General features: G+C 39.5%; 1 protein-coding gene across 1 annotated transcript in view; it reads left to right on the forward strand.

Annotated features, from left to right (window-relative positions):
- The first annotated feature begins 3,330 nt into the window (after positions 1 to 3,330).
- Positions 3,331 to 21,923, forward strand: part of UTP6 (UTP6 small subunit processome component) — a 28,704-nt gene continuing 10,111 nt past the window's right edge. The window contains exons 1-13 of the mRNA XM_053657061.1: positions 3,331 to 3,525; positions 4,996 to 5,080; positions 8,315 to 8,356; positions 8,584 to 8,676; positions 9,353 to 9,400; positions 9,854 to 9,917; positions 11,274 to 11,392; positions 14,432 to 14,509; positions 15,254 to 15,335; positions 17,948 to 18,029; positions 18,837 to 19,021; positions 19,881 to 19,960; positions 20,312 to 20,389. Coding sequence (XP_053513036.1) covers positions 3,434 to 3,525; positions 4,996 to 5,080; positions 8,315 to 8,356; positions 8,584 to 8,676; positions 9,353 to 9,400; positions 9,854 to 9,917; positions 11,274 to 11,392; positions 14,432 to 14,509; positions 15,254 to 15,335; positions 17,948 to 18,029; positions 18,837 to 19,021; positions 19,881 to 19,960; positions 20,312 to 20,389 — 1,128 coding nt within the window. The 5' untranslated portion in view covers positions 3,331 to 3,433. The remainder of the gene's footprint in view (positions 3,526 to 4,995; positions 5,081 to 8,314; positions 8,357 to 8,583; positions 8,677 to 9,352; positions 9,401 to 9,853; positions 9,918 to 11,273; positions 11,393 to 14,431; positions 14,510 to 15,253; positions 15,336 to 17,947; positions 18,030 to 18,836; positions 19,022 to 19,880; positions 19,961 to 20,311; positions 20,390 to 21,923) is intronic.

A 21,923-nucleotide genomic window follows, 5' to 3' on the forward strand; every position in this document is an offset into this window, starting at 1 on the left:
TCAAACTTTTCAGCTTTTGTTGTTAGCAATGTGAGATAACATGAAAGGTTTGAAAAGTACAGATGCTTTACATTCGCATCCAACAGCGGGCTCAGATGTTCTTAGGCATCAAAGACTGGTCTGTGTCTATCACTTCTGCTCTGACTTTGAAGTCTACCAGAGTTCTCTATGTGGGACAAGCAGACAGGGTGCTTCAGCAAGGTAGGGGGATGGGATTCCAGGTGAATTAGCATTGAAATTGCTTTACCAAATAATAATAATAAAAATAAAAAATAATAAAGGATACGCATTTCTTTGTCTGTTTTTAACCACTGAGCTGTCTGAGAACTTAATCTTCAGATATGACAATGAATAATAGTTAAAGACAAGTTCAAGTTATTTAGAAGTTTACATTTAAGTACTTTGAAGGCAAGAACAGGAGTTTTTACTTGATTTGCAAACATCTGGCTACTGCTCATCTGTCACACTAAGAGGCTGCCTCAGGACCCTAACTGAGACCCTCTCTGCTGTTTCCTAAACTGGGTCATGAACATCACGTGGGGTGTCTCTGCATCATGGGGTGAGCAGGATACATCTTTCTGAGATTAATCTTACTTGATGAACTGGAAACCTAATAATTTATATTAAAACAAATACTAATACATTGTGGACAATGATGCAAAATTTGCATGAAGTCTTTTGGAGAGGGAGGAGGCTTTGGTCATTTGGTCATTGTCATCTTTGGTCATTTGGTTCAATGTTTTGACCCTGCCACACAAATAGAGCCCTCGAACGAAATGATATCCTCAAAAAGTGGGTCTGGTCATTAATTTTTTCCTCCTAAATTGAAGTATAACTTTCATAATGTGCACAAATCCTAAGAATGTATCTCAATGGATAGATTTTTGCATATGTGTACAACCATAAAATAATCACCCAGATCAAGTACAGAACATTTCCAGCTCACAGAATGCCCCCTTGGGCTCCCTCCCAGTCGTATCTGCTCATTAATCTGCCATTTATGGTGAATTTTAAAGGTCAGATAAAAGACTAAAAGGAATCTCAAGCTTTACAAGGAGTACTTTAGAGCTCCACACTCAAGAGAACCTCTTCTCTGGCCCCAAGGCTCCTAACTGAAGATGAGCTCAGCTAAGCCTTCTGAGACCCGGAGGGCTTTATTCAAACACAGTTTCTTCTGCTGTATTGGGCTTTCACTAGTAGGTGCTTTTTACCTCTTCAAGGGCTCCTTCATGGGTTGATATTTAAAAATATTTGTGGTAGCAGGTTAGCTAATATATAAAGAACTAGAACAATGCTCTTTGTAGCTGGGCAATGTAAATCTTAGATAAGTAATAGCTTATTATGAGATGCAGAAGAGACAAAGAAGTCTTTACTATTATCATTATAATAATTCTTAGAGCAAGATAACAAACAAGCTAAATTTGAAAATAAATTAGGAGAGTATTTATAGTTGCGTTGATTAAAAATCATATTTATCTATCAAATTTGCCTTTAAATGAAAGATAATCTTTCAGAGCTTTTTGACTCCCTTGTACCTACAGAAATTTATGAAGTGCCTTTTCTTATTCTGTCATCCATTTATTAGATGTTTATTATATTCTAGACATTGTTCTAAGCTCCCCGGCTATCCAGTGAACAAAATAACAATTCCCTGTCCACATGAAGCTTACTGGTGGCACTCCCACTCTTACTGTTAACGTAAGCCACAGGCATTTTTCTATCATAAAGAAATTTCATCTTCGTTTTACTTCCATGATTTCCTTCCACTTCCCTAGTGTCTTAAAGCTGAGGGAATTAAGAAATTATGAAGCTCACCCTGGCTGGTGTGGCTCAGTGGATTGAGTGCTGGGCTGTGAACCAAACGGTGGGTGGTTCCATTTCCCGTCAGGGCACATGCTTCCATTGCTGGTCAGGCTCCCCCAATTGGGGTAGTGCAAGAGGCAACCACACACTGATGTTTTTCTCCCTCTATTTCTCCCCAGTTTCCCCTCTTTCTAAAAAATAAATGAAATCTTTTTAAAAAGACCCTGTTTCATTAAAAAAAGAAAGAAAGAAATGATGAAGCCCAAGTCAACCTTTGCTTCAATTCTGACACCAGTGGGGTAAAACGTGAAAGGGGAAAAAAAAAAAAGAGTACAGAGGTGGAACGTGGTTAATGCCGAGCCTATCCTCCTATTATAAATCACACAGAGGATCAAGATGCTAATGTGAATCCTGAAATAAACAGGTCTAGCCAGAACTCCTGCTTTGGTTCTTTACCATCTTAAAAAAGAACTAAGCCATGTAGTTATTTTGAGTTTAGTAATTACACCAGCAATGTCACTTCCAAGCTGGGTTGTGTGAGGTTCTTTTAGAAATGCTAAGTTGTTCTGGTTAAGGTTTATTGATTCATTCTGGCAACTTACAAACGTTTCAATACCGAAATCTTTTCCAAAAAAAAGTTTCTGATATCCACCCAGGGATATGAGTGTTGAAAGATCTTGTCCAATACAGCAAGGACAATCATTTAAATAATAAAAATATCTCCCCATTTAAAAATTAATCAGCCAATTATTGGTTCTAATTGAAAAAGCAGTTATCACACTGGTTTACCACATCTAGTGGAAAGCAGATTGGTCAGTTTTTACACTTCCTACATTTTCATTACTGACTTTTTTTTTTGAAATGTTTTCTTATACAGGGGTGGACAAAAGTAGGTTTACAGTTGTATATGAAACAGGGTTTATTCTTATATTATTGTTTATTAATTATTGTATTATTTTCCATATGAACAATGGTAAACTCACTTTTGCCCACCCTGTACTATAATACCCTCTATCTATTCTTCTTTGCTTTTTGGGGGGGGAGAGGGGTGGTTCTTGTTTTTTTTTTTTTAGGTTATAATGCAATTTTATTTATTTATTTTTAGTTTTTTTTTTAATTTAGTTATTTTTCAAGTACAGGTTTTTGTCTATTTCTCCCAAGAGGGGTGGTTCTTGGTTTTGGAAAGCAAGGATGTGAGAAGCCAGCCGAATAAAGGAGACAATTTTTCTGCAAAAAATGCCTTTTCACGTCTTCCCCAGGTAACTCTTACAGACCTGCAGCCGCATTTTCCTAACTCCGCCCAGGTCTAGCCTCGCGCCGATTTACCCCCGCCCCGCCCTTCCACTCCAGTCCCCGGGAGCCCTCGGGCGGGGGAGGGGCCCTCGAGTGGGGGAGGGGCCCTCGGGTGAGGGAGGGCCCCTCGCTGCAGTACCACAGTCAGTCACAGGGTGGAGACAGCGGCCACCCGTGCGGGAGGGCCGTCTCCAACGACGGAAGCGGAAGAGGTGGAACCTGCAGCCCACGTTACGCCCCCACGTGCGAGCGTTGGGGCTGGGTCTCCCGAGTAGACGGTGGACTATTCCAGTGTCTGTTGGAGGTTCTCTCGTTTGTGTTCTAGAGTTTGGACCTCATGGCGGAGATAATTCAGGAACGCATCGAGGATAGACTCCCCGAATTGGAACAGCTGAAGCGCGTTGGACTGTTCAGTCACGCGGAGATTAAGTGAGCTGAGAAAGGAAGGGCTGGGGAGGGCAGAGAGGAGGTTTGCGGCGAATGTGAGTGTGGCGGGGGCGGGGATGGGGAGCATTTGAGCTGTGTTTATTTTTCTCATGCGGCGGAAGTTCATTTCTAATTTGTATGATGTCTAGAATTAATTTCTTTTCGTTGCAAAGTCATCTGTCCCACCAAACATATTGACAGCTAGCTCTTCCTGGAGCCAGGTCTTGGGACTATGAAGGTGGTAAAACCAGGATCCCTTCCCATCAGGAGCTAACTGCCTTGTGTATGATGGGGATGACAGACGGGTTAAACGTGTTGATTACAGTGCGGTGTACTACTCTCAGTTGATTATAGTGGAGTGTATACTCTAGAGATGCAGAAGGGCCAAGGGAGCCCCGGAGGTGTAGATAAATCTAACGAGGCTTGAAGATGGGGACTATTTACTTCACTTTCGTATTCTGTCCCAGGGCTTGGCCAGCAATATCTGGCACAAAGTTGGCATTCAGTAACTTGTTAAAATTAAGTTTAGTGGTTTTAAATGGTTTTCTGCGACTATTTCTAAATTTTACAATGACTGAATGTAGTTATGTGACTGTGGGATCCTTGAATGTTGTTAATGAAACGCAACATATCAGTGTGGACTCTTAATAAGGGCTCAGTAAATGTTATTGTTATAATTAACTAGAGACAGTTATTGGTCTTGGATATGTTGTATTAAGTTCCCCTAATATGCACATGTTGTGTGTTCATTCCTTATCTAAATACAGTGAATCTTCTTCCGTAAGTCTTGTAGAGATGATAAATCTAGGTAGAGACAATGTGGAGTTTTTATTTTATTTATTTATTTTTTGAACTCTGCATGTTGGGAACTCTGAAGCAAGAGTAATTTAGGAATTTGTTAAAATTTAAGTGAGCTGAGCCCTGGCTGGTGTAGCTCAGTGGATTGAGCGGGGGCCTGTGAACCAAACAACTTCCATTGGATTCCCAGTCAGGGCACATGCCTGGGCTGCAGGCCAGTTCCCAGCAGGGGACCCACCAGAGGCAACCATACACTGATATTTCTCTCCCTCTCTACTTCCCTTCCCCTCTAAAGATAAATAAATAAAATCTTAAGAAAATTATATAAAAAAATTAAGTGAGCTGAATTTGGAGGAAAAGAAATCTTTATTAAATCTACATATAAATAATGTAAAGTATTTAAGATTATTTGCCTTGCTGGTGGGTCTGTTAATGGTTCTGGCGATTGAGTAAGGTGATTTTCATGGGTGTTTTAAAGTATATACTGATGCCCTTAAGAACACTGAAGTAGTCCTGGAAGAGAATACTTGGTTATGAAGAATAGTTATTTGGGAATTATATGTTTTGGTAAATATGTTTTAAATATATTAAAAATTAAGAAACTAAACAAAATCTCCGAAGTTACTTAAATTTTGTTCTTTTCAAGAGTTACATTTTAAGTGGCTTTCTCCTCAGGGCTATCATTAAGAAAGCTTCAGATCTAGAATACAGAATACAGCGAAGAGCTCTTTGTAAGGAAGACTTTATCAATTATGCTCAAGTAAGTGAATAATTTCATTACCTTTTAATCTCACAGATTTTAAATTAATAATTTATTAATTTAAATTAAATTAATAATTAAATTAATAATTAATTAATACTGGCCAGCTTGATGTCAATTTTCAGCAGATTTCTAGAACTGATGATTAGAAAGGTAACTTCCGAACAAAACCCGGTGATTTAGGAATAGCATCACTGCGCTAAGGCTTTATAGTTCTTGACAAACTGAATTTTTTTTTTCTCTTCTTTTGTGGGGATAGTGGGTCAGAGACTGCCAAAGACACATAGTGTCAGGGTTTCAGCAAGGGATTTGACAAACCATCTTGTGTTGGGGGAAGAAAAGAGTGAATTGGATGATAATAGCTGGTTGGAAAGTTAATACTTGTGTGTCTGTAAGTCTGTCAGCTTAGACAGAAGTATGCTGCAAGATTCTTCAGTCCTGTAAATGAGTGGAAGATTTGAGTGAAAATGAAATATACATGCTAGAACTGTTTTCATATGGGAGAGAATAATTTGTATGTTGGATAACAAAATCAGGATTCAGAAAGAACCCTATAGCAAGATGAAATGTTCTAAGACTAGAGGTTCTGAGCTTAAATTAAAAACTAGCAATATGCGAGGCCTGGCTAAGAGTCTTGTGTTTGGGAGAGGTCCTAGGGCTCATAGTAGATCGCTTATTCAAAATGAGCATATTATGTCAACAAAATATAATCTAGTTGATCACATTAACAAAAGTGTAGAGTGTTGGGTGAGTTAGCTGAGCACAGGACATTGCAAACAGGAAGCACTAGGAAAATGCTGGTTTGGAAAAAGGTGTTTTGCACTTATCAGACCATGTCTGGCACACTGTGTTAGGCTCAACACCACGTTTTAAGAAGACTTTGAGAGGTTGCTTGGAAGGCAGCCAGGATGGAAACCTCGTTCTGGGAGGAATTATGGAAGAAAACAGAGGTGTTTAACCTTAAAGATACTTAAGAAGTGGCAAATCATTTCACTCTTCAAGTATTTAAGAGCTAAGAGCTATTAGATTGATTTTAGTTCTCTTTTGCAAGATTTTACTTATTTATTTTTAGAGAGAGGGGAAAGGAAGGAGAAAGAGGAGAGAAACATCAATGTGTGGTTGCCTTTCACACGTATCCCATTGGGGACCTGGCCTGCAACTGAGGGATGTGCCTTGACTGGGAATAGAACTGGTGACTCCCTGGTTCTCAGGCCCACACTCAATCCACTGAGCCACACCAGCCAGGGCTTATTTGTTTAGTTTTAAAAGAGCATAACTGAAATGAGATAAAAATTACAAATAAGCACTCTCCTATACATATTACCCTCCCTCCCCACCAGCACACAACCATATAAATTTGCTATGAGTTGGGAGTGGCATTTTAAAACGAGTTTCTGGTTATCCACCTTAAAAAAAAATAGACTAGGTCCCTTCCTCACATAATACACAAAAATAAATTCCTGCTAGATTGGCAAGCTAAATGTGTGGAGAACCTTTTCAATCTGCAAAAACAATGAAAGAATGACTTCTGGTAGGGAAAGATTTCCAAAATGAGACTGAAAGCATATGCTATGAAGAGAAAAATTATTTGACTGTATTAAAAGTAAAAATTTCTGTGCAGACAAGACACCTTAAATAATGTAAAAAGACAAGCCACAAACTGGGAGAAAATATTTGGAACACATGTAATTAAGATTTAGATTATATAAAGAACTACAAATCAAGAAGAAAATGACAAAAAACTAGGAAGAAAATGAAAAGAACTGGAAAAATATGAACATGAAATTTCCAAAGAGGAAATAATCATTTGTTGATAAGTTTATGAAAAATATTAGCCTCTTTAGTAATCAGGTAAATATAGACTAAAACCAGGGTACAGTACTACTTTGTATCCATCATATTAGCAAGTGCTTTTAAAGACTGATACAGTAAGTATATAATTGCTATAACCACTTTGGACAGCAATTTGGTAATATTCCATAAAGTTGAAAGTAACATCTACTCTGTGATCTAGCAATTTGATTCTTTCAGCCATAGAATAAATATTGAGTACCTGCTCTGTATGTGGCACTGATTCCATCCAGTGCGGGTACAAGAATAAATTAACCAGACAGAAGTTACCACTTTGAGGAGCTTACATATTAGTGGTGAATGTCAGTTTACACCCTGGAAAAATATCTAGATATGTCCACAAGAAGATATGTACAAGAATATTAATTGTAACTTTTTGTAATGGAAAAATTGGAAACAAATATACATCACTAGAAAGGATAGGTAAATTGTACATTGATACAATGAAATACTATATAGCAGTTAAAAGGAATGGACTTCAAATTTCATAAGTCCATAGGAATATATCTAATGTCAGCGCTGAGTAAAAATATATTGTGATGGGTATAGTATGATACCATTTATGTAAAGTTTGAAAGCATTCAAGACAGCATTTTAATAAAGTCCAAAGTCATTGGGAGTGATAAACAGTCAGATCAAGATAGTCATTTCCTCTGTGGAGGGAGCAGAGTGGAATCAGATATGCTACATAGGGGGGCCTTCACTCTTATTTGAATGTCTTCTTTATAAGTAAGATTTGAAGCATATATAGTAAACATAGACTTTGATGTAGCTGTGCAGTAGCTAGCTGCATGGGTGTTTCATGTTCTTGAAATATTTCATAAAAATTTTAAAATGAAGCATGTAATCTTTGAGGTTCTGAGCTTTCAGCCTCTAGTAATCTTTAAGCCAAGGCTTAGCGAGAGATTGTGTGGTAGTGGGTTTTAGAGCGCCTTAGACGCTCTAAGTGGTCTTTGAGAGGTGAGAAGAGAGTGCCAGTTAGGCATCCGGTTTCAGCTGGTACAAACCTATTACATGTTTTATTAGCTTGTGCATCAACCAAACTTTTGAGAAGGTTAATTACTAAAAGTTTAAATACACTGTGAGGGACTAGAAAATTAGACTGATGTTATAAACCTTATGTCTTATGGTTTTAGTAAAATGTTTTCTTTGTAGCTAAGGTGTTTATATGCTTGCTGATATATGTATTTTTGAATTTTGCAACTGCAAGGCAAATTTTCAGTGAATGATAGACATTTGCTGTAGATTATGCTTCTTTATAGCAAGTTATCTTCTGTTTTATGTGCTTTATTTTATGATTTTAACTAAATGTATTTCCTCTACATGTAAAAGGACATGATTTTCCTTGTTTTTCTCTTTTTTTTGTATGGTTTTCTTCCATAGTATGAAATTAACCTTTTGGAGCTGATCCAGAAGAGGAGAGCTGTGAGTAGATGATTTTCTGGGAGTTATATAGAATGAAATAGCGTGGCTGTATGGCTAGAACTTGGGTGTGGGAAGCAGGTGGCATTGGTAAATTGCATGCTGGTGTACTCATAATGGATATTTGTAATTATTTGTTTCTTTGTTAATACTGTTTAATGATCAAGTAGGAATGCTGCTTTGGATAAATGTGATTAAGCTGAGGCTTTGTTTCTGATGTTCCTTTTTAGCGCATTGGGTACTCATTTAAGAAGGAGGAGATTGAGAGTTCCATCATCCACCGGGTGCAAGGCATCTTCCGACGCGCTTCAGCAAAGTGGAAAGTGAGTGGCCAGTGCTTCCTTAACTGTAAAAGATGTGAAGATATGTGTTATACCTATTATGACTTGGATATTCAAATGTATTGTATATTCTTAAGTGTCTCGATTCTTGTTCTAATGATGGTATCATTACTTGAAACCACTTATCAAACTATTAAGAAAATTGATCTTATTATCTTATAGTTGTTCTGTGAGGATGGTGCTGAAAACAGTGGATTTGATACATAATTAAGGATCAGAAAACTGTCTGGGATTCATTTGTGTATATCTCTGAAGTATACCAAGGACTTGACTGTGGAAGATAAATGGTTAGAGTAGGGGCAGTACCTCAGTAACTTGATTTTCTTCACATTGGGCTCTGGGACTGGGACATATTATATGGGAAGTACTTTGGATTCCTGGGAGTGACAAATTTTGGGTTGTTGTCCTTGATTGAGGCCATGTAAAAACTACATTGAACAAACTGGATATTTGACAGATTTTGTGGTGGAGCATGGTTAGGTAGGAGTAGGGAACAGACTGAGTGAATCTCTTAACTGAGTTAAGAGATTTAGATTTAAGGCCTAATAGGCTGAGGGGCATTGTAACACAGTAGGTTTTCTGAAATCTGCTTCTGTTTCAAAGGTGTATTAGGTATAAAGTTCAAACTCAGAGAGCTTACTACATTTTTTTCTTGCAGGATGATGTTCAACTTTGGCTATCCTATGTGGTCTTTTGTAAGAAGTGGGTGAGTATTTGGGCAGCTATGTCTTACCCCTTCTTTCCTTCCTTTGGTTAGTTGGCCTTTGAAGCCCCGTGCTTCATTGCTGAATTCCGTGTTTTCTGCAAAGGTTTAGGGTTAACAAATGGAGAAAGAACCCAAGGAGGCTGACCGTCAGAGGAACGACATTTCACATCCGAATGACTCGGGGGCTTCACTTCAGTTGAAAAGAAAAGATCTTTATGTGTATTTTGTTCATTAAAGTTGAAAACTTTTTTGATATTTAGAATGTTTTATGTAGTGAGGTTTAGGTAGAAGAAAACTCTGAAGGTCTGTATTTGTTTATATGTCCCTGGCAGTAGCAGATCTTGCCCCATTGGATTTTAGCGTTGGAAATGGTACAGGAAAGATCACTTAGAAGGAGAAGTAGTAACAGTGATTTTGCTGTGTAGGAAGTATAATTTTTCTTCCTCTTTTCAGGCTACCAAACCTCAACTTAGCAAGGTGTTCTCTGCCATGTTGGCCATTCATTCAAACAAGCCAGGTATGGTAAAATCCTTGTCAGTTCTTTTTCTACCTTTTATGTAGACTCACACTGCTTTGGAATTTATTTTGCCTGATAAACCTAAAAACTTATTTTGTGAACCTGAGCTTAGGCACTTGGCCTCAGCAGATCTGGTTCCTGAATAGCTGCCCCTTGGTCATCCCTGCCCACGGAGCACTAGTTACTGTGTCAGGGACTACATCTATGGGCAAGTGGAACTGTGTTCCTTTTTTACTTAATGGTAAAAGAAACTCTTTGGTCCTTGGGAGGACATTCTGTGTGAAGGCAGTCATTTTTAAGAGATTTCAGACACTTACAGGGACAGGGGGAAAGATTACTATGGATTTTACAAGAGTGCCTGGCCCAGAGCAGGCGCTCATGTTTCGTAGGAGAAAGACTTCTCTTGTGTGTGCTGTGTGCATGGCGCCTGACTTGACAGTGGAGGTGCTCCAGCACCTTTTCTCAAGTATGAGCCTCAGCCAGACATTTTACAAGACACAAGATTCATAGGCTACATTTGGCCCCAGTTTATTCAGAAGAATACAGCAGGACAGCTTTTGGTGCATTTCTTCAGTAGAATACTCTTAGCAGTTTGGAGGCTGGTAACAGTTCAGGTGTGAGGGAAATAGTGAGTAGAGGAGCCACTCTGCTCAGAAGATAGGCATAGCGTCCAGGGGTCCCAGGAAGGACCGTGCTCAATTTCAGGAATCACGTGCCCAAGAAAGCCCAAAGCGGTAGCTCTCTGCCATTTATAGTCCTCCTAGTCCAGACGTGGTTTCCAATCAATAGTCATTTTACCAAAAAAAAATCTTGCCTGGTAACATAGCTCATCTTCATTGAGTCTAGGGAGATGGTTATAATGCTAACTCAAGGTTAATCTCTAATGTAGAAGGACAAAAGTTTGTTTTTTTTTTAAGTTTTTATTTCCAGAGGGCATGATAAAAATTTACTTTTAAAATTATGAGCCATTGAAAAAATTCTGAACTGCTTTCAATATAGAGAAAAGAACAAAATAATTTTATTTCCTTGATTCTAAGATGCACAATTTTTCCGCCATTTTAACACTTAAAATTTGCATGTGACTTAAATGCTGTTGACCTTTAGATCTGATGAAACAGGAAGAGGCACGTAAGTCCTCTCAGATGTTAACATTTACGTATTTCCTTTAGGATACTCTGTAATTTTAGATAAAGTAACAGTACTTTACAGATAACTATCATGAACTCCTCCCCATTTCCTCCCCCTTTTGATAGGATTAAGAAATTCTTTTAAGTAGTAAAATTGGAACATTAGTCTTTTTTTTTTGCCAGAGTTAATTAATTTATTAAGACGCAGTCTGATGTTTTTCATTTATAGCTTTGTGGATTATGGCAGCCAAGTGGGAGATGGAAGATCGCTTGTCTTCAGAAAGTGCAAGACAACTCTTTCTTCGAGCTCTGCGCTTTCACCCGCAGTGTCCAAAGCTGTATCAGGAAGTAAGTGTATAGTGTATGTATATAACACGCCAGAGCAATCTCTCAGTTTGGTCCTTTGGAGACACATATTCTTTAAGTGAAGAAAGGCTTCACATGATGGAGGCCAGGAATTAGCAGGGAGCTGCTGTGGCAAGGGCGCCAGGAAGGTATTTTTTGGCCAGGAGTAGGTTTTCACCATGCGCATCTTCCAGGTTCTTCGTGAGAGATTAAAACTCGTACCTGACCATTATGGTTGGGAGGCATGGGGAACTGGGCCTTTCCTTTTTTAAATTGGAGGGCCAGGGCGCAGCCATCCTTATACCTTTGTTCTTATTACCGCCCCCCCTTCCTTCCCTCCTTCCTTCCAACCATTAGAACCCCCCTTTTAGCTTCTCTTCCCCTTGTTCCCCCATTTTCTTCTCTATCTCTTGAGATAGAAACTTCCTTCCCCTTTTGGTAGACTCATTTCTCCTTGGAGGGGTACACTAGGATATTTATGGCCATACTTTTGCTGAAAGAAAACCAAACAGATGCTGGAAATGCACCCTTTTCTGAGTTATTTGTCAGGATGAGGGAGAAATTGCCAGTCTTCAAATAGCAATTCAGCCTGTGTGCTGAGGGGGAAAAGGTGCGGGTTTTCGTGCTCATTGGTATCGTAGCTGTCCCACCCGTGTTTTGGGGCTTGTAGTAATTTAATGATGTTTTATGTTGTTGTCTTGCATCCCTTTGTTTTTTCATATGCTGTTAGACGTTCCTTTGGTGCCTTTACTATTCTCATGGAGAAACCGTTGTGAGACTCCATCCTACTGCTGTTAGAGGGTGGTTGAATGCTGTTACTATTTTGCATTTTTTGGGCGGCTTTCATAAATGCTCATATTTGTATTTTCCAAAATGGTAATAGATTTATTGCTTATTCATATCCAAACAAATTAGAATTTGTTTACTATTAGTTAAGAAGAACAGTTCTATGAAAAAGTAACAGAAACTGTACTGATATCACCCTGTCACAGATATTTAAAACAGATTTTATTTCTGAAAAGGGAGATTCTATTACAGATTATTGTGTTCTGTATTCTTACCTAATATACCATGAATATAGGTCCATGTTTGTACATACTGATCTATATTGGTGGTGGTCAAACTTTTTGGTCCTCTTTCTATCTTAAATTAGTAAGGACCCCAAAGGTCTTCTCTTTATATGTATTTTATCTACCAGATTCTATTTTATTGAACACTAAAACCAAGATATCTAAAAATATTGATTTAAAAACACACGATACGTTAATATAAAGTAGTTACATTTAAATGAAAATAGCTCTTCTAAAACAAAGTTTAAAAAGAAGAATGGCATTATTACACATTTTTGTTAATCCTTTGAATATCTGACTTAATAGAGGACAGTGGATTATTGATCTCCTTTTGTTAAAATTATTATTTATTGATTTGAGAGAGATATTGATTTTTTTATTCCCCTTATTCATGTGTTCATTGGTTCTTCTTGTATGTGCTCTGACCAGAGATCAAACCTACAATCTTGGCGTATCAGGACAGTATTCTAACCAACCTTGCTACTTGGCCAGGGCCTCAGATCTCTTTTTGCATTCAGTGTGGGTAATAGGACCCATTATATAGCCTCTGAAAAACTTAAAACTCTTTTTTTCTTTTAGTTTACGGGATTTCGGCCATTTTATTTTATTTTTATTTTTAAAATTATTTATTTATTTATCCTTAGAAGGGAAGGGATAGAGAGAGGGAGAGAAATATCAATTTTGCCTCTCATGTGTCCCCTGCTGGGAACTGGCCCCTGCTAGGAACTGGCCTGCAACCCAGGCATTTGCCCTGACTGGGAATCGAACCACAATCTTTTGGTTCGCAGGCCCGTTCTCAATCCACTGAGCTATACCAGCCAGGGCAAAACTTGAAACTCTTAATAGAATAAGAGCAAAGGCAAGTAACATGTTAGTATTATTATGAAAATAATTTTGGCCTTGCAGACCAGACCCCCTGAGGGGTTTAAAGGACCCCTCGGTAGTCTGAAGTCACATTTTGAGAAACTCTGATGAATATTATCTGTTCTAAAAGTCACAACAATACGGTGTGCTTTTTTTCTGTGCAGAATTTTTCACATAGTGGTAATGGTGTTGTAGGTAAAATTTTTTTTTCTTTTTAAAGATTTTTTAAATTTAATTATTCTTCAACTACAGTATTCCGCCTTTTACTCCCATCCCAGCCCACCTCCCTTGTAGGTAAAATTTTGTAGCCAGCTTTTTTGTTTTTAGTCCCCACCCAAGGACATGCTTATTGATTTTTAGAGAGAGGGGAAGGAAGGAAGAGAGGGAGAGAAACGTGGGTGAGAGGGAGGTGCCTGGGTCAGGTGCCTCTCATACGTGCCCCAGCTAAGGACTGAACCCACAATGTAGATAGGTGCCCCCACCGGGAATCAAACCTCTGAGGCTTCGGTTCGTGGGACGATGCTCCAACCAACTGAGCCATACCAGCCAGGGCTAACTGTTTTTAAAAATCTTGTCATTTAATATGTCTTGCAATGTAGAATTCAAAATATTAAAAATTTTGGATAAGTCAACTTTATAGTACATGTTAATTGTGCATTATTTTTCTCTTTATATACCTGATATTACATATTTACCATTGATTTTTACTTCAGAATAATTATAGATTCCTAGGAAGCTATGAAGTAATATAGTGAGGTCCTGCGTATCATGTACGCAGTTTTCCCTGATAGTTACGTTTTATAAAATTACAGTATAATATCAAAGCCAGGACATTAACATTGCTACAGTGTGCGCACAGTTCTGTTTTTTCCCCACGTGCGTGCGTGGGTTTATGTAGCCACTGCAGTCAAAATACAGAACTTTTCCACGATCATAGAGACCTGCCCTCTTGTCATGGTCAGCTAGTTTCGTAATAAATACACCACTCTCCCCAAATTTTTTCACATCTAGTAATCATGGGTAAAAAAAAAAAAAAAGGCATCTTATGTGTTTCTAACTTAAAAAAATTCTCTCCCAAGCTCCTCAGTTCATGTTTTCCCTTCTGTAGTACTTCAGGATGGAGCTGATGCATGCTGAGAAATTGAGGAAGGAAAAGCAAGAATTTGAAAAAGCCAAAATGGATGTGGTAAGATCCTAATGTACTGTCACTTGTGTTTTGAACCTGCTTAAGAGTAAGAGAAAGTCTTTGGAATGTGTTTTTCTTTCTAATTTAATGCCATATTTTGAGACTTAACGATGAGTCTAGATATGACTTCATAAAATGGGCTTAGAAATAAAAATGGAATTTTGTGCTTTAAAAATAGACATTGGACTAATGGGAGTGGTCCTCAAAATTATTACTGATGGAATGGCCAAGTGCTACTCTTTAATACTTTATGATTTCATGGGGTGGTGTATTAATGGGTTGAAGGTGCTCAAGAAAGGTGGTGAACTGTGTGGTTTCTAGCCTCCTATATAATGTAATTTTTCATGTGACAATAATTTTTTAAAAGTTTTAGAATGTTAGTACAGAAAAAGGAACTTGGCTATTATCTGTTACTGTGGCTCCCAGCTCTGAAACTTTTTATATAAATAAAGCCATGCACAGCAGGGTCCACAGGGCATGTGAAAGTCGGGCTATTCTGGTCTGAATGGAGAGTGAGACCTTAAGCGGAGTGATCCTGCCACCACTCCAGGAACCTGAGAGAACAGAGTTCCAGGATCAGTGGTTGCGTTCAGCCACTCACTTTGCAAGTGAGGAAACTGGCCCCGAGAGAGACGTGATTGCCAGAGGTCCTGTGGCAGGGTAGGCTAGGACTGTCCCTTTCTATCCTGGTGCTTTTTCTACTTGCACTGCTTGCTAAGTTCTGTCCAATACGGCACTCTCTAGGAACATCTTGATTATCCTGAAGAAATCCTTACGGGCGAGTTGGCACGGATCATCTACAAAAATTCTGTAAGCATAATTAAAGGTAGGTATCTTTTGAAAATTTATTCATGGTGGGAAAGCCAGACAATCTATTATGATGAGGAAGACCTTTAGCTAATTATGAAAATTTCTGTTAGAAATTAGGTTAGAATGTGTATAAAACTTCGATTGTAGGAATGAGGCCCTGTTTCTGTCAGAAGGCTTATTGCCCCTTAGGGTATACTTGAACATCGCAGTAAGTTTTTACTTAGTACTTAGTTCGTATGGAGAGTTGAAAAGAAGTACATGATTTAATACATTCCTTTATGCCCTTAGGTTTAGAATAAAAGCTACAAGTACTTATGAATACTCCAAAATATTAGTAATGGCTTCGTTGGTGTAATGGCACTATGGGTGATGTTTTTGTCCTTTGTCCTATTTCTCAACCAAAAACAAACTACAGTACATCAAGAAGGTGGTACTTTCAGTAAAGTTATACCTCAGAGCATAGATGGCAAACACAAGGCCCATGGGCCTCTACCTCGTTTTATCTGGCTTGGCACCTTGTTTCTACCCAGTGGCAGCGCTGAGCTCCTTGCCCCTAGGTAAGGAGTTAGTTACCTTTATACAGCCCTAAAATTACATTGGGCCCTTTGAAGGCAACCGCAAGGCTGATGTGGCACCTGGTGAAAATGAGTTTGAAGATCTGCTCCTGTACCAATATGCCAAGGATATGGAGAAAGCAAGCCAGGAATTTCAGCCACAGTGGAGATATAGGTAGAAATGCTTTACTCCCTTGGACAACCAAAAGAAGGACAACAACAAATTTAAAGACAAAATATAACTAAAACTGCCAGATACTCAAACTTCATGGAAGTCTGACCACCAAGGAGTTAAACATTCATCCAGACTGGTGATGTGCAGAGATGGGCAGCTGAGGCGGAGAGGATGCATAACCAAGGAGGTGCCTGGTGGACCAGTTGGTTCCCCATTTGTGGGCTGATAAGCTGGAAAGAACCATTGTGAATTGAGACAGAGCGCAGAACCCAGGGTTTCATCGTGGGAAACTACAGACTCCGAACCTCTGGATGTAAAAATCTGCGGGAGTTGTGGCAGTGGGAGAAACTCGGGATCACAGGACAGTTTGTGGGAGAGGCCCGCAGCGTCCTGGAACGTACACAGACCCACCCACGTGCGAATCAGCACCTGACAGGCCACAGTCTGCTCGTGGGAAGTGAGGGAAACGATGGAAAGTGGGGCCAGAGCAGAGCCAGCAGTGGCGTCGTTTCCCCTCCAACCCCTCCCCACAGACAGCGCCACAGCCCAGCAAAGAGGGCTGCCCCACCCTGGTGAATGCCTACGGCTCCACCCCTTACAGCATAACAGAGGTGCCAAGACAAAGAGGTATGGCCCAAATGAGAGAACAGGTCAAAATTCGAGAAGAACTAAGTGACAAGGAGATAGACAACCTATCAGATGCACAGTTCAAAACACTGGTGATCAGGATGCTCACAGAACTGGTTGAGTATGGTCACAAAATGAAGGAAGAAATGAAGGTTATACGAAGTGAAATAAAGGAAAATATACAGGGGAACAAAAGTGAAGGGAAGAAAACTGGGACTCAAAACAAGGATTTCAAACAAAACGAAGAAGTAAACATCCAACTGGAACAGAATGAAGAAACAAGAATTCAAACAAATGAGAGGCTGAGAAAGCTCTGGGACAACTTTAAATGCTCCAACATCCAAATCCTAAGGGTGCCAGAAGGAGAAGAGGAAGAGCAAGAAAGTGAAAACTTATTTGAACAAATAATAAAGAAAAACTTCCCCAATCTGGTGAAGGAAATAAGCTACCAGGAAGTCCAGGAAGCCCAGAGAGTTCCAAAAAAATTGGACCCAAGGAGGAACACACCATAATTAAGACACAAAACTAAGACATATCATAAATTGCCCAGGATTAAATATAAGGAGAGAATCTTAAAAGCAGCAAAAGAAAAGGAGACAACCTACAAAGGAGATCCCATAACACTATCAGCTGATTTCTCAAAAGAAACCTTACAGGCAAGAAGGGGCTGGAAAGAGGTATTCCAAGTCATGAAATCCAAAGACCTACATCCAAGATTGCTCTATCCAGCAAAGCTTTCATTTAGAATGGAAGGGCAGATAAAGTGCTTCTCAGATAAGGTCAAGTTAAAGAAGTTATCATCACCAAGCCCTTATTATATGAAATGTTAAAGGGACTTATCTAAGAAAAAGAAGATAAAAAATATGAACAGTAAAATGACAACAAACTCACAACTATCAACAACTGAACCTAAGAAACAAAAACAAAAACTAAGCAAACAACTAGAACAGGAATAGAATCACAGAAATGGAGTCACATGGAGGATTATCAGTGGGGAGGGGGTGAATGAGGGGAAAAGGTTCAGGGAATAAGAAGCATAATAAGCACAAAATAGACAGGGGGAGATTAAAAATAGTATAGGAAATGGAGAAGCCAAAGAACTTACATATACAACCAGTGGACATGAACTAGGTGGTAGGGGGCAATGCTGGAGGGTGGTGGGGTGCAGGGAGGAGGGGGATAAAGGAGATAACAAAATTGGGGGAAAAAAGAAAAAAATGAGTTCGACACCCCTGCTTTAGAGACTTTCCTACCCTCCCTTTAAAATTTTAGGTGCAGAGTTTCATGTGTCACTGCTTTCAATTGCACAGCTATTTGACTTTGCCAAAGACCTGCAAAGAGAAATTTATGAAGAGTAAGTAAAATAGTGGAAGGCGAATGTGGTTGTTTCTTGCTTGTGGTAAAGGTTTGAGGTTGGATATTTAGAAAGTGGGACAGAAGATACACTAAATCCTTGGAGGAAAGCTAAGTTTTAGGACCATTGTATCATAAATTTTATTAAAAAATATATTCTTGGAAAAGTTGACTCATTACTGGCTTTCCTTGGAAAATAGTTAGTACATCCTATAGCTTTTATAAAAATCTATATTTCTGCTTTGTTGGCATGTCTTTTGTCCATAAAATAAGAGTGGTACTTATGAGCGTTTGAGTGCTGCAGGTGATTTTGTACTTTAATGTCTGATTACACAGTGTGACAATTAGTTGCAGCCTAGCTGTGGGTCTTCACTCTTAGGTAGTACCCCTTACTTTCACAGGAGATAACATAGAACTTGGGTCATGACATCTTCAGGGAGTTGGTAGAGGATTAGGTGGTTGCTTTTTCTCTGCCGTTAGTATAGAAATGCAGAGCCCGGCCCTAACAAGGTTCTCCAGGGCTCAAGGAGGATTGTCTTGTCACACCTCCCTGCTGATTTGACTTGAGAGTTAATAGTCGTGAATGATTCCTGAAACATTCTGAAACCTAATAGATGTGTGACAGCTCTGATCCACAGACAGAATATATACAGTGTGTGTGATGATAACTGAAGAGCCTATTTACGGTAATGGAGTTGTTAAAGGGGGTCCTGGGTACATGTTTAGAGCCCAGGGAACTGTCTCTCTGTCTGGTACCCTGATTTAGTCTCACATCATAGGAGTCATGCCAGTGAACTCTGTTTTTCAGCCTTCAGGCTATGCACACAGATGACCCCCTTACTTGGGATTATGTGGCACGGCGAGAATTGGAGATTGAGTCGCAGCCAGGGGGAGAGCCGCCTGTGACTAAACAAGCCAAAGCAGAGGAGGTGGGCCGGAGGGAGGAGCGGTGCTGTGCTGTGTACGAAGAGGCGGTAACGGCTCTCCCTACAGGTAAAGCATGGTGTGGGGTAGAATAATAGTGCTCATGAATGTGAAACTGAGGCTCCCGTTCCCATGACCGAAACAGATTTCAGGACCTCTGGTAGTTTACAGAGCGCCTGTCTGGCTTTCCAGCTTGCTCTTTCTCTCGTGGTGAAAGATGGACCTTTTATGACCTTCCTTGACAGTAGTGGATATATGGGTTCATTTGTGGGGAATGATACCATATTTTGCTGTGTCTAATGTCCACTTTTTGCCCACATTTTTGAGGGAAAAGTAAGGATGTGCATTATTATATGTGGCTAGTGCTAATTCCGTATCTATATAAATACTTTAAATTCTTTTATTTATGCTTATGCGTTAAAAGTGTGAGTCTAGAAAGCAATAACAGTATCTGTATGTTCAAAAATAAATGCTAAAGTTCCCTTGAATAACCGAATTAAAAAAATTAAAATGAAAGATTCTTTTCCTGAAAGTTTGGGTCAAAAATGTGGGTGTTTATTAATTATACATGAGAGTGCATTATAAATGGAAAATTATGGTACTTAGGAACATTGTTTAATTGTAATTTCTTATATACCTTTTGATTATAGATTTATTTTCTAACTTTGTAATATTGGAGTGTTGAGGTAGATGGGATATATAACATGGATAGGCTCTTAATTTTTATATTTATGTCATTACTCCATTGTTTTATCCCCAGTATTTGAGATGGTTTATTGGCTGTAATCAGAATAACATTTTTATTTTTTTACCAGATTAGTTTAATCTCTTCTTCAGAGGAGTTTTCCCTTCAGAGACAAGATGTAGGATGATGGTTAAACTAAAAGAGTCGGTGGTCTGATCGGTGTAATCTTTCTGACTTTTTCAGAGGCCATGTGGAAGTGTTACCTCAGCTTTTGCTTGGAAAGGTTTGCGAAGAAGACAAATAGTCAGTCCCTCAGAAGGAAGGTAAGGACATGGGTGTAGTGGCTGACCAGAGAATGACTGTCTTGTGAAAGAAGAAGGACAGACTTTTGGGGCTTGGTTCAGCTTCGAAGAACTTTATGCTCAGTTCCTCTTTCTCCTTGAGTGACCTGTCATCCTGGAGGTCTGAGTCTGCTTTGCCCTGGCACTGGCCACCAGGTCGCGCTTACTGGCCCGTGCTTGGAGCAGCTGTCCCACTCACCCGATCACCAGTGGAACTGCCTCGGCCCCTTCTCTCGGTCCTCAGGAAGGTGCAGAACTGCACTGGTTCCTGTCAGAGGCCAAAGACCTCTTCTGGGGTCTTTGTAATGACCTGAGGCATTTTTCTGATTTCAGAGGCTGGAAAGAACCACGACTGCGTTCAGGAAGGCGCATGAACTTAAACTTCTCCCAGAATTTCTATATAAGCAGTGGGTAAGGACATGAACACTTTCACTGTCAATTACATGAACTTAATTCCAGTTGGTCCATCCTGGTGGCATGTGTTTCTATATATCTGTACAGTTATGACTAAGGCCGTTTGGAAGTTTGGTGTGATAGCTGTAGAAAGTACTGACATTTGGCTGTCAGTAGTATTTGATATCTGTCCGAAATGAAATCTGTACCACTAAAGGGAAGAATGTTATATAGCGGAAACACTCAGACCAAGGAGGCACTATTTGGCTTTATTTTGTTTGTCCACCCTTCCATCTTTTATTGGACATCCCTTTCCTGAGCTATAGATCTATAGGCCTGGCCCAGCCCTGGCTGGTGTGGCTCAGTGATTGAGCACTGGCCTGTGAACCAAAGGGTTACTGGTTCGATTCCCAGTCAGGGCACATGCATGGGTTGTTGGCCAAGTCCCCAGTAGAGGGCGTGGAAGAGGCAACCACAGGTTGATGTTTCTCTTTCTCTTTTTCCTTCCTTCTCCTCTCTAAAAAATAAATAAATAAAATCTTAAAAAAAAAATGCCTGGCCCAGATTAACCATTGGTACAGTAAAAACTCGTTTGATGTGTTCCCTGTGTTTCAGAAGCTGACATTCTAGTAAGAGGCATATTAACCCAACCCTACCCTGGTGTGGGGAAGGATTGTTATAGAGACCAGAGGAATGTCCTGTGGGATACATAGTTCTAGGTTGGGTTTTGCCACTTAAGAGCTAGGTGACTTGGTTAAATCACTTACTTTGCTGAGTTTGTTTACTTGATTTTAAAATAGTGGTAGTGAGCCTTGTTTTTGCCATGTCACAGAGTTTTTCAGAGCATAACCTGGGATAATGAATGTGTTAGTGTATTTAAATACCTTTGTAGGGCAAAAAAGGGGAAAATCTTTTTTTTTAAGATTTTATTTATTTAGTTGCAGAGAAAGGAGAAGAAAGGGAGAAAGGGAGGGAGAGAAACATTGATGTGCGAGAGATACATCGATGGGTTGCCTCTTGCACACCCCACACTGGAGACCTGGCCTGCAATCCGGGCAGATGCCCTGACTTGGAATCAAACTGGCGACCTTTGGGGTCACAGGCCAGCACTCAATCTACTGCGCCACAGCAGCCAGGGCCAGGACAAAAATCTTTGTATTTGTCTAGTGCCTCTAACTTGTTTAACTCCTGATTCATATCAGCATGCAATTTTTATATAATTACAATGAATCTTTTGCCATTTTGTATTCTATTTTACATTAACATTTAAAAATATTTTTTAGCCTGGAACAATGTGGCTCACTTGGCTGGGCATCATTCTGTAAAGCAAAAGGTTGCTGATTCGTTTCCTGGTCAGGGCATATGTCTGGGTTGTGGGTTTAGTCCCTGGTCAGGCACATCTGAGAAGCAACTGAGTGATGTTTCTCTCATATCAACGTTACTCTCCCTCTCTTTCTCCCTCCCTTCCTTTCTCTCTACAAATAAAATCTTAAAAAAAAACTAAAATATTTCTTACATATGCTTATATAATGCATATCCTGTAGACTAGCCT

The sequence above is a fragment of the Artibeus jamaicensis genome, unplaced genomic scaffold (genome assembly GCF_021234435.1).
Source record: "Artibeus jamaicensis isolate MK-2021 breed Jamaican fruit bat unplaced genomic scaffold, CSHL_Jam_final contig_1998, whole genome shotgun sequence".
NCBI lineage: Eukaryota > Metazoa > Chordata > Mammalia > Chiroptera > Phyllostomidae > Artibeus > Artibeus jamaicensis.